Genomic DNA, 12616 nt, shown 5'->3' with positions numbered 1-12616 from the left:
CCCAAAAGGGAAGCTGTGGATGCCCCATCCCTGGAGGTGTCTCAAATCTATTTTTTCCACTTCTCCTTTGCCGAGATGCCTCCACAGAGAAGCAATCAAATGGGAATTTCACAGGAGACGACTCCACGCACACTACTCTAGAAACAAGCAGACACATCGAAGACGCATTGAAGCAGCCGGTGGGACCGCGGTGGCCACACGTGTGCATGGTGGCACGTGTGTGCCAGCCTGTGTAAACAAACAGCACCAGGGCATCTGGCTGTCGGGACACACGGCGTGCTCTCAGCGATCCCACGGGGCAGCCGGTGGTGATGGGGGCTGCAGAGGATGCCAGCAGAAGGATCGTTGCGGTTCCCCGAAAAGGCACCATTTTTTTTAACATCAAAAACACGAGACTGGCTCCTTGGAGTGGAATGCATGCGTAGTTCCTATATGTTTTGCAGACAGTAGGTAGGCTCTGCGTGTGTGTATATATATATATGTATGGATCTGTGCATGTTTATATACACATCCGTGGCACCAGAAGAAGACCCCTTGAGTCCTTAGACGTTGGTGAGGACGTTACTGCTGAGCAGCCTCACGGCGATGGTTCCAGGGAGATCGTTTGACCTCCTGTTGCCCTTGTCCTGGAGATGCAGAGTGTGCACCAACTGCCGGTCACTGGGATCTGCCGTGAGCACCACTTGGCCCAAGAACTCGTCACTTATTAAGTTGTGGTTCCAGATCTGGGGAAACAAAACATATACGAGGGAAACTCTTTGAGGGATGCAGACAAACTTCACACACCGGAGAGGAGAAGGGGTTTTTGGGGACCTGCTTGGAGCTGGAGGTGTGGAGGTGGTCGATGTGTGCATGGGGTTTGCTCTGTAAGTGAGAGGGGCAAGGGACATGCATTTACCAGTGTAAAGCCCTGGTATGAAAGGTGATTGTTTGAAGGCCTTGTGATGGTCTCAAACATTTCAGTTGCGAAAGACTGTAATTATATTCCATGCTGATAAGAAGTGAGGTATGCAAAAAGTAGCAAATCTTGTCATTTTCCCTTGCTACCCTACAACGAAGTAGAAAATCTTGCTTCTTTCCCTTGCCCCCCCTCAATACTGGGGCACCAGCAAGGAAAGTTTAGCCAAAATTCCTGTGCTAATTAAGAAGACACCCCTCTCCGCTTTCTATGCTCATTAAGGAGACACCTCTGTTGCTTCCTATGCTAATTGAAGAAAGTTAGGTGGAGAATCGAGAACTTTAGTCTATAAAAGGTGAATAAACAAAGGGAGGGGTACGGACCCATCACCTGAGAACTCCTGAGACCTTGACCATCATCGTTGGACCTTGGGTGGTGAAAATTCTTTCTGGTAACTTTTCCTTCTCTCTCCTTTTCCTTTCTCTTTTCTCTTCAAGCATCTCTTTATCTCTCCCTGTCTCTATTTTCTTGGCACATAATGGTAATACTATAACGTGCTGCTTTTCCTCTTTTCAGTATCAATAAGCAATTACAAGTTTTTCTTTTTAGAGATAATAAGTGATCATTACACCATTAATGGCTATAGTATTGTAAGTTTTAGTATTGTCAGTAGGTGGTAGTATTATTGTTATGAGTTGTCTTTACCAAGTCGTTTCTTTTTCGTAATTCCACTACATTTTACATCCAACGTTTCCCTTTTTCCCTGAATAATTATATGCACTAAAGTTATAAGCCAGTATTCAATTGTTGGGTGTCATTTCACCATAATTTGCCCCAAGGGGATCCACAGAACCTCTGTGAACCCCACTCATTCGAGCCCCACCACACCCCCCAGGTTGGTTTATGAGCTGGTATATGGTCACAGCAACCAGATGTCACCACCCAGCTGCAGTGGTGAGAGGGTGACTGATGATGCTCAGTCTTGGGGAACAGACCTGCTGTGGATAGCATGAGGAGAGGACAGGTTTGGGGGGTTCAAGTGAGAGAGGGTCTCCATCCCTTGGCTCACTGCTCATCTGCTGGGTACCTGAACAATGATGGGTTGTCCTGGTTTCTTGCGGTAGAAGAGCCCTTTCACGTCAAATTCTGGAGACAACGTGTTCTTCTTCACTGGAGAGCGAACTTTTTGCCCTTCACATTTTATGATCACATAAGGGTCAGCTCCTGGGGAGACAAAAGGGAATTTTTGCTTTGTTGTAGCTCCTGTAATCCCTCAGAGCCCTTTTCCAGGGGTGTCACACAGCGCTTTTGCTCCGTACCCCACCAGAGGAGACAGATATCTGCCAAAGAGCTCGTCATACCCCAGATGCTGCCCATAAAGCTCAGCTGTTGAGCTCAGGCTTACTTCTGTTGGGTGATATTGTCCCTGGGCAGCAGGTGGTGATGGACTGCTATGAAATGGCCACCTGTTCCTTGACCCCATATTCTACATAAACATTCCTTCATCACTCCAAATCCTCCTGACCTTTGGGATATATCTTTCATGGAAGACACCACCCTGCTTGACTCTCCTTTCAGGATTTGCTCTGATGAAAGCAAGCAGAAATAAGGCCATGGAGAACAGAAACAGGCTCACAGAGGTTGTTTCACACAAGGAAACACCAAGAAGGCAAGGGCATCAAGCTGCAAAACCCACTTGCTTCCACTGCAGCTCATAGACACCCAAGCCAGGCTAACCTTGGTTTTACGTTAAGGTGATAATTAGCAAGTCCAGAGGACGCTATGAAGATGGTCCGAGGACTGGAGCACCTCCTGCATGAGGACAGGCTGAGAGAGTTGGGGGTGTGCAGCCTGGAGAAGAGAAGGCTCCGGGGAGACCTTCCAGCACCTCCCAGTGCTGAAAGGGGGCTACAGGAGAGCTGGGGGGGGGTCTGGATCAGGGGGTGCAGGGACAGGATGAGGGGGAATGGGTTGAAGCTGGAGGAGGGGAGATTTAGGTTAGATATTGGAAGAAATTTTTCACTGTGCGGGGGGTGAGGCAGTGGCCCAGGTTGCCCAGAGAAGCTGTGGACGCCCCATCCCTGGAGGGGTTCAAGGCCAGGCTGTTTAAAGAGGTGAAGGTGGTTCTTTGAGTATTTGCTGTGGGCAAGAATTCTGGGAGAAGATCAAAATGTCAAAAAGGACCAATGGCGGTAGTGAGACACATGGAGAAGAGAAAGATTGGGCATTGAGGGGCAATGAGTGGGAAGTGGAGGAGTAAGTGGGAAAGGAAAGTTACTGCGATATCCCAGTTGGAACAAGACAGTCATGGGGGACAAGCAGGCCACAAAGATGGAGAGTAAAGTTACCAAGTTCACAGACTACCAGCCCACAGCTGGATGGTACCTGAGCTTCCAGGAGAGGGAAAGAATCCCTCATTAGTGAACATTTTCCCCTTATGAAACAAGTGCTCGTATGGGGAATTTCAGCAGAGAACGAGCTATTGCTATGGAAAATTAACTGCCAGAATGCATTTTCTCACCCTGAGCTTTAGTGGTTAGGATGGAAACACAGACCAGGTGGATGAGTTTTCTTGTCCAAGGAAAATGTGGAAATGAGAAGGAACAAACCACCACCTTCTGAGGGCCAGGGATTTAAGAACCACATCTTTGCTTGCCAGACCACCTCCTTGCTAGCTTTCTGTTTGCAAGGACCTTGCTCCCCTGGTGAGACACAGCTGCTGGATCTCACAGCTGTTTTTCCAAGCTAGCCTTGTCTTTTGGGATGTCCCATTAAATCCTCATATTCCATCAGCCGGAGCCAAATTCCCATCACTGTTTCCAAAGTCGTGTGAAAGGTTTGGGCTGGGAGATGTGAGAGATACCATTGCACTGGAAAGCACCAAACATGCAGGCTGTTGGTGGTGGGAGCTGAACAGCTGAAAATCAACTGGAAAAAGCCTCTTGCTGAAAAAAAGTTTTATGGCTCCAGAACCCACATGCACCCTTGTCTGAAGGAAAGATAAATCTCCTTGTTTCTGCGGACAGTTCAGAGACTCATGTCTACAGATTTCTTTGCATTGCTACAGACACGCTCAGCTATTTTGAGTAACCCAAGTAAAAGCAACCTACCTAGGATAAAACTCCCTCCCCAAACACCAAACAGGACAGGAGGACTCCTTTTTTGGCATGTGATAAATAAGCAAATTGGGCTAGTCCTTGCCCTAAGGAAGGATCCTGCTCATCACTTCAGGGTTCTCATGATATGGAGCCCTGATATTAACAATTAGTGAAAAAAAAATTGAAGTACATTTTTAATTTAGATTTTTTAAATTTTAATTCTTCAATTTTTATTTTATTTTTATTTTAAATTTTCTATTTTAAATTTTTATTTTAAATTAGTTTTATACGTGCCTGGCTAAAACTTGCCACATTCAACACATTGCCTTGGCTCAGGAGATGGGGGAGAAAGGCTAGGATCTGTTCCATTCCTGTGGTGGAAGGGCATTTGCTTCTTAATCACAACCTCTAGGCCTTTCATCCCTACTTCAATGACCTTCCAGTACTAGTTATCACTACCCCTGGGTTTCTTGGTCCAGATGCCCCAGGAGGACTGAACATGGGGCTCTTGCCATGAGGTTCTGTGTGGCTGCAGGACATGATGAGGCATGGTCCTGCTGTTGTCTTTCACGCAAGAGAAGTGTTGGATGTCAAAATTGCATCAGAGCATGGTAGGACCATGAAAATGAACCTTTAAAGATCCAAGGATGGATACACACATCGCACTGTGCTGGTGGTGGCTGAGGTCGTCTGAGAGGGCTCGTAGGAGCCAAGTGCAGAGCATGACTTACAGGAAATAGAGGGAGAGGCCCTCGAGCCACACCATCCCAAAATGAGCTTAGTTTGACCTCCCTTCTAGTGACAGACATTTATCCAGCCTCCAGTGATGAAGACTACCCCAACACATCAGCCTGCTCCATTGCTTCTCTGTCCTCCTTCTAAAAAGTCTTTAAATATGATTCCTGACACTTACAGCTGCTCATACTCAGGAGGAAAGCCTGGATTGTTATAGGACCACTGCTAAGGGCTTTGGGGAAGTTTTGGGAGGATCTCCCAAGGATCTTAGACAACAGCTTAAATATAACATCTCCCAGATTATGTCCACAGCAAGAAGTGAGTTAGATTCTCCATGGACTTTCTCCTCCTCTGGTGTCTGAATCAGGCATGTTCACTGAAAAAGAGATCTGAGGACATAACAAATCCCAGCACATTCCCATCTCATGAAACCACCTTCCCCTTTTCCCACTGAAAAAACCACCTTCTAACTCCTCCAGGACTAGACAAGAGGCAGGGAGAGGTCGGTACCTCCTTGGGAGTCCTGATTCTTGAGCCCAGCTGCAGCGAGGACATGGATCTGGGACACGACTTGCGGGTAACCACACATCCCACTCCAGCAGGTGTGTGGTGGCTCATCCAGCGTCAGCTCTCTGCAGGGAAAAAACATGTGGCCTTTGAGAGGAGCCTGACCTTACCCCATGGGCAGTCCAGAGAGTTTGCCCTAGCAGGATGGAAGGACTATGCACTGTCCACTCTGATGTCCTCATCCCAGGTTTGGGATGCTCTCCCATGTCATGCTTAGAAGCAGAGTGGGAGCTTCTCTGTATGTCTGTGCTAAGACCTGTAAAGATGCATTGTCTCTTGGGCATACTTGAAAGAAAGCCAAACACCAGCTCCAGGCAAGGTTATGACCAATTACACTCAGGAAAACTATGTGTCAAAAGCACAGGTCTTTCTCCAAATAGCCAGCTCCTCCCCATCACTGCTCTTGCTCCTTACCGGCAATCTGAAGGCACATCTGTGAAAACCCTGAGAAGGAACTCGCCTACGTGACCGGGGTCAAAAGTGGTGGGGATGATGACGTAGCGTCCTTCCTTCAGGTCCGTCCTCAGGAAGACGCTGCGGGAGTTAATGTAGATGGAGCTGGCCACTTTCTGCTGCAGGGTGTGCATTCGGTAGTTCCTGTTCAGCTCCACCTGGGCAGAGACCACAGCGGGACAGTCAGCAGGACAGCACTGAGGGACAATGTCACAACATCCACCTTGGGGGACCTGCAAGGGCTGACCCCACAGCGCTGAGAGAGCTGGAGTTAAGAGACCAGCAAAATGGTCCCAACTGGGCTGGATGGAAAACAGGTGTGGACATGGCTCTCCCAGCTCTGTTGGCTTGGGGTCTTGTTGTCTCTTGCATCCCAGCTTGACACAGTGGGCCCACTAAGCAACACGTAAGCATAAGCCCAATGGATTTAAGCATTTGGATATCAGACTAACCATTGCTTTGGGCAAGGAGAACTTGTCACTGTTCACCTCTGAAATCTCTCAGGCTGTGCTGAAGGCACCCCAGGGGCACACAGATTAATGCTTAAATGAACAACACCAGTGGTCATGCAGGACTGATGTACTGCTCCACCACTAACAAATTTGTGGTGGGGTTCAGGCCAACATGCAGGATCCATGATCTACCTTATGGATATCAAAGCCTATGGCCAGGTTCTCTCCTTTGCCCTCTTTGCGACTGGTCCTTTTTGGCTTCTGCTGGATGGAGATCAGCACTTCATCTTCTGCCTTCTTCACATCAAACACGTACTAGAAGCAAAGGGAATAAGGTGAGGGAGGACTTCTAAGACAGGATTACAGAGCATGGGTGGGTGTGGACACACAGAAGAGTTAGCCTCTGCTTCTCCTCATCCGCATCACCGCAGGGACAACCTGGCTTCAGCACCAACATTGAGTCTCCACACCCACTCCTCCTGGGACCTTGGTATAATCTTGCCAAGCCAGAGACATTTTTGGCTCATCTTAGAAAAGACTGATAAATCCAGTCTTTGAATTTCCCAGCAGAATCCAAGGAATCTAGACGCAGTCTCATACCAGAACGCTTCACCCCTTGTAGTCTGCCACAAGTCCTCCATGGCACGGAAGGAGGAACTGACATTCACAGAGACCTACGATGAAGGCCAACACAGAGCTGGGAGCAGAAAACAACTGTCCCACATCCTTTACGACAACTCCCCCAAGGGACTAGACCATCCTTCATCTGCTTGTTACATGAAGGACTCACAACAACTTGTCTCACGCTACTGAGAATCCCAGTTCAGAGCAGGACTGGACAGAAGAGCTTTTTCCACAAGATGAACTTCAGAGAAGGGCCTTTTCTAGGCCAAGCTAGAAGGAAATGGCCCTGTAGACTACACCTGTCCTGGTAAATTAAACAGTGCCCAGGTTTGGTCAAAGGAACTGGAACTTTATCATTCAGACATCTAAATTGTGGGAAACAGTTCCTAGCCCTCTTTGCCAACAGCTAACCCTGCTACCCTGTGGCACAGGTTGCTGTTTGCTTGTGCCAAGATGCTTGTGCTAAGACCAGGCACTCGGATGCAGTTTCCCTGATAATCATAGAATCACAGAATCATTAAGGTTGGAAAAGACCTCAAGGATCATCAAGTCCAACCCAACCCCACCCAACCCACTAACCCATGTCCCCAAGCACCACATCTACACGTTTCTTGAACACCTCCAGGGATGGTGACTCCACCACTTCCCTGGGCAGCCTGTTCCAATGCCTGATAAGAGGGATAAGGTTAGCAGAGTTGGCCTGGATGCCAGTTGTGCTATGCCAGGGGTCTCAGCCAGAGAATGGTCATGTGCACATTTAACCTACTAGAGGCTTGGTAGCCGTTTTGGCCTTCTAGGTTTCTGTGTCAGATTTAAACACTTGGAAGCACATGTGAAGGCTCCACAAGGTCCTCTGCTTCATGACTCACTTGGGGGTTCTGCAAAAAGGTGTCCTTGTGGTTGATACAGCCTCCACTGCGGTTCTTCAAGGGGTCATTACTTTTGGTCCACGCCCCACGTAGCACTGCCTCCTCCCAGGTCTTGTGGATGCTCAGGTAGGACGTGTTGATGAGACGGCACTTGATGATGTCTGTGAAGTATTTGCAGAAATCTTCAAAGGTCATCCTAAATTAGGAAAGGACAAAGCTGGGTTATGCTGCTTCATTCCCTGGAGCAGTACACTGCAGGGATTTTCTTGATGACTTGTTAGAGACTGTGTGTGGGTAGCCTCTGATGGCTGATGGCTGGCAACTTGTACCAGTGTCTCACCACCCTCACCATAAAAAATTTCTTCCTTAGATCTAGTCTAAATCTACACTCTTTTAGTTTAAAACCATTACCCCTTGTTCTATCACTACACGCCCTACTAAAAAGTCTGTCCCCATCTTTCTTATAAGCCCTCTTTAAGTACATTCATAACCGGTTTCTGGTGAAATGGTTTGGACCCAGTGTGATACAGAGCAGCTTGCAATCCTAGGGTCATGGCCAGCCAAAGCTAATACCTGTAGGCTCAAGGAGGAGGCTTCATGAAAGATCCTAGGGCTTAGAAGGCCATTTGCTCTGGATATCTGGTTGCACAGAAATTACTTGCATGCTTCATGGGGTGGGAGGACTCTGTGGGCACAGCCCACGGTGAAAATCCCAGGAGAAACTCACCAGAACTCTCCATCATCTTCCACCGTCATCCCCATCTTCTCTCTTTCACTTTTACTCACTTTCTGCCATTCCTCAGAGCTGTGGGAAGAGTACAGGATCATTACTGCGAAGACAAGGGGACACACAGGAATTCAAGAGGCTACTTGGCTTCGGCAAGATCTGTCAAGGACACAAGGTCTTTATAAAGTTCCAGCCATGCAACCAGTCCCCCCACTGCTCTGGTTAGCCCATCTTCCAAATGTGGGGGGAATGCAGCATGGCTTGGAGCTTCATCTTCCTTCCTGACCAGTGGAGATGAATCCAGCCTGGCAAGATTTTGTTCGGCCAGTACAATCGGAACCCTATCAGTGAAGATAACAAAATGGACTGGCCAAAGGCTCTGGTTACACTAGCCCTTGGTTCTTCATCCTATCCACAGACACCGCAGCAGTCAGCGGTGGCAGAGGTTGATTTTGTTGGGTGCTATTTTTGCTGCAACAAGAGTGGGAGTGGAAAGGCGAGCTATAATTAGTGTGAACGTGCTGGTGATTTCACCACAACACCCATCAGAGCCTTAATGAGAAGGCCTGCCAAGAACAACCATCCTCCTGCTGATGTCCCAGGGACCCCAGGGGAAAGAATGAATCTACCCCAGTGAAATAGTAGGTTTAGGACCTGGGTTGAAGCAGCATCCTGCAACTGCCCATGCGATGTTATCCTATGGGTGTAGATGTGGTTAAATTGTGTCCTGTCTCAAGGTTTGCTCCAACCCAGCTTTTCCCACCAAAAAAAGGTGCTGCTGCTGCCCATCCTAACTTACGTGTCACTCCAAGGGCCGTTCCATTCCCGCTCGCCCCACGGGTTGCGCATGCGGATCATGTCCAGCTTCTCTGACTTGAAGAAGGACAGCAGGCCATGGCCCAGGCGAACCTTCCGCACGTCCGTCACTGCGTAAGCGTGGCCCTTCACCAGTCCACAGGCCAGGCGGGCCTCCATGTCAGCTGCTGACGTGGCCTGGGCAGGGGGACACAGACAGCCCTCATACCAGGAGGATGTGACCGCCTTTGCAGGGACTGGGAAAAAAGAGAGCTCAGATTTCCCGGCGGGTTGCTCTGAGCAGACAAGGAGAGCATCAACACTCAGGGCGAGAGCCAGTTGCCTTAGCAGATGTATCTGATGCCATTTTAGGTGCTAGATCCTCCCTGGTCTTCATGTGCTGTATGAGGTCTCTGGGGTCCCATCCTGTCAAACAATAAAGCTCAACCTACCGGTTATAATGGGAGGTCTGGCACTCAGTGTTTGGAGATACCTACATGCAGGCACCAAAACGCCCTTCTCCATAAGTGAATCCTCTCCTAACGTTTAAAGGGTGGTGGGATGAATCTGGGCTGTTGGACATAGTAATGAGAAATAAAGACAGCTGGCATCCAGGCTTGGCTCCCTTGGCCTTTCACAGGAAGAAGTAGGAACCCTTGGCCATAATTTATCTGACCTAATTTAAAAGTCTTGAGCAGTGTAAGATAACTGCATCCTAAAATGCCTTTTCCCATGACACCATGACTTACTTTGATGGAGCAGCTGATGAGACCTCCCCGGTTGTGCACTTTCAACACGCGCTCGAAGAGGAGGTTTCGCTTGGCTTCGTCAGCAATGTAGTCCCCTTCGGTCAGGTCGATAGGTTCAGAGACCCCACCAGTAAAGTCTACCAGGGCATCAGCTGTGTTGCCTCCATCCAGGGCCTCGTAACAGCCTGACAACCTGGAAGAAGATGACAGGATGGCACAACAACACTTGATATTTTAAGGGGCCTGGGACAGTTTTTGGGGGCAGCTTGGAGAACAGAGATTTGTAATAAAACTTTCAGTGGGTGAGGACAGCAAACGAGGGTGAAAAAATAAGACCTGTGCTGCTTGTAGCACTCTTGCTGTCACAGGACAAAGTAAAAGGAACTTGAAATCCCTAGGACAGGTGTTAGTTAAACAAAAGTGGAGGATATTTTGCTTTGAGTGTAAATTAAGGCTAGAGAAGGTTTTTCTTCTTAGAGTTTCTGTCTGCTTATGTCCTGCTCCTCTCCAGGAAAGCTGCTGTTTCTGCTGGTGCAAACCAACTGATGAATGAACAGAAAGGAAAAACAGGGTGCCCAGGTCCCACTTTGTTCTCCAACTGCCTGGGTACCTACTTGGCATAAGCTTTCTCCACCAAGGCGCACCAGAACTCGTTCTTGGAGTTGGAGTGGCAGTAGATGAGCTGGTTGTGGAGTGTGGGCAGGCGGTCATCTATCACCACATCCAGCCACTGACCAAAACGCCAGAACTGGAAGTGGAAGATCCCCACATAGCTCTCAGGTTTCTCAGGATTCCACTCCTGCTCCTTCCAGTCTGGGATGACCTGCAAGAGAGGAGGTATGTGCACCGAGGTTATCCCTTTTTTGCTGGGTTTGGCTCTCATCCTGGAACTAATGCAGACAATAGCAAAGACAAGGAAGAATATGAGGGGGGTGGACTTGCTTATGGCCTGTTGGGGCCGGATTTTGGACCTGGTTCCTCCAACGCAGACTAGATTAACATGTACTGGAATAGTTTAGACTTCATTGCACCTTGGAAGATGGAGTGAAAGATCCTTGTCCTTTTTCTTATAATTCTACCCTGGACATCTGCTGCCATCTGCTGCTGTAGATCTACTGCTGTAGATAGGCTACTGGAGTAGAAGAGTCTTTGGTCTGACCAGGGACAGTTATTTTTATAACCACATTTTTGTTCATTTTAGTGTCAGTAGGGTACCACTAAGAGAGGGCACCTTCTTTGAGTCTCTAACTTGATTCTGGTGTGACTCAACTGGCCCGAGAGCAAGTGTTGTATTCATCTACCTGGTGGCAATGAACAGCAACCAGACACTCTGCACACATCTATTCTGCTAAACAAAAGTGGAAAAAGCAAGATCCCCATCCCCAAAAGGTTCTTGCCCTTCCCTGTCAAGAGGTAACTGCCAAAAGTTCAAGGTCCTTCATAGCTGCAGGAACCATCTTTGCTTTGGATGGAAAATCCACCCAGCAACTGGGACAGAAATGGGCACAGCCATGCACAGACGCCACATCTAAGAGAATCGGCATTTGACCTGGAACCAGGACATAGAGGCAAGCAGCAAAGCACTGCCCCAAACAATGCACAGATTGTTTTTGCTGCAGGGTATGCACTGCTGACTCTGACCTACAGCCTGTTCTGACCAACTGGCTGACTCCCCTGGCTCTACACACACTTGCATGCCTGCTACTAACCCATCTCGTGGAGCTTTTGTTGAGGGTGAAGAACACACGCTTTTATTTAATGGCCAGGGTGGGCTGTGATGCCACGTACAGTTAATGTAGTTGAGAGTTGACAAGTATGGCTGATTCCGCTGCAGTAACATGACCGACTGTCCACACCTTCGCTTCTTCTGCTCCCAAAATGTTGTGACCTAATTAAGGAAAAGCTCCAATGTGCCCACAGGGAAAACTGTGTTCCAGTATGCCTAAATAATCACTGTCCTACAGAGACACTGAGTGTTGGGGTGGGATAGGACAGGACACAGCTACATTGCCTGGAAAGAGGATCTTCAGGAGGTCCTAGACCATGGTGAGACCTCCTGCACCATGCCTTGGCCCTTGTCCAGCTGCCTGAGCCTTCTGCTTTTTTTTTTTTTTTTGACTCCCATCACAAAGCTGTAACCCTTCACGAAGCTGTAACCCTGCAGAGAGCCCTCTCTCTGGAGACCCCCCCTGACTCCCTAGCTACAAGCAACCATCCAGCTCAGGGCTTTCATTGCTCCTACAGTGAAATATTAATGATACTATCAGCCCTTCGAGCTCACTGTCTCTTTTGAGTTGTTTGGATCAAAAGTAGAAAGATAGAGCCATGAAAAAGATGCTTTTGGAGGGTTTGGCGTTTTCTAGGAGCGCTAACATCAATGCCCCAGAATCCCTCTGGGACAATGCCAGGAAAGGTCAGACAGCCCTCCATCAGTCCTCATCGATTCCCTCCTGACTGGAGCTCATCCTAATAAATTGTCACAGAGGACCATTGTGCTAATCAACTTGCTATTAATGTGGGCTTAGAAATGATTATGGCATTGATTAGAGGCAGCTTGTCAGCCAGAGCTGGTAGCAACAGCTTCCAGCTGGCTGGTTCTGAGACTCGCTGGTGCTGTCAGTGGTGGCAGGAGATATCCGTCCCAGACCA

General features: G+C 48.5%; 1 protein-coding gene across 1 annotated transcript in view; it reads right to left on the bottom strand.

The window, feature by feature from the left end:
- Nucleotides 1-542: 542 nt before the first annotated feature.
- Nucleotides 543-12616, bottom strand: part of CAPN5 (calpain 5) — a 21552-nt gene continuing 9478 nt past the window's right edge. Inside the window, exons 3-12 of the mRNA XM_010082815.1 lie at nucleotides 10582-10790; nucleotides 9968-10160; nucleotides 9223-9416; nucleotides 8424-8501; nucleotides 7697-7892; nucleotides 6396-6518; nucleotides 5713-5909; nucleotides 5242-5363; nucleotides 1986-2122; nucleotides 543-725 (exon numbers count right to left, since the gene is read on the bottom strand). Coding sequence (XP_010081117.1) covers nucleotides 543-725; nucleotides 1986-2122; nucleotides 5242-5363; nucleotides 5713-5909; nucleotides 6396-6518; nucleotides 7697-7892; nucleotides 8424-8501; nucleotides 9223-9416; nucleotides 9968-10160; nucleotides 10582-10790 — 1632 coding nt within the window. The remainder of the gene's footprint in view (nucleotides 726-1985; nucleotides 2123-5241; nucleotides 5364-5712; nucleotides 5910-6395; nucleotides 6519-7696; nucleotides 7893-8423; nucleotides 8502-9222; nucleotides 9417-9967; nucleotides 10161-10581; nucleotides 10791-12616) is intronic.

Source organism: Pterocles gutturalis, unplaced genomic scaffold (assembly GCF_000699245.1).
Source record: "Pterocles gutturalis isolate BGI_N339 unplaced genomic scaffold, ASM69924v1 scaffold3680, whole genome shotgun sequence".
Classification (NCBI taxonomy): domain Eukaryota; kingdom Metazoa; phylum Chordata; class Aves; order Pterocliformes; family Pteroclidae; genus Pterocles; species Pterocles gutturalis.
Note: the sequence above shows the minus strand (reverse complement) of the source record. Positions and strands in the feature narration are given on the sequence as shown.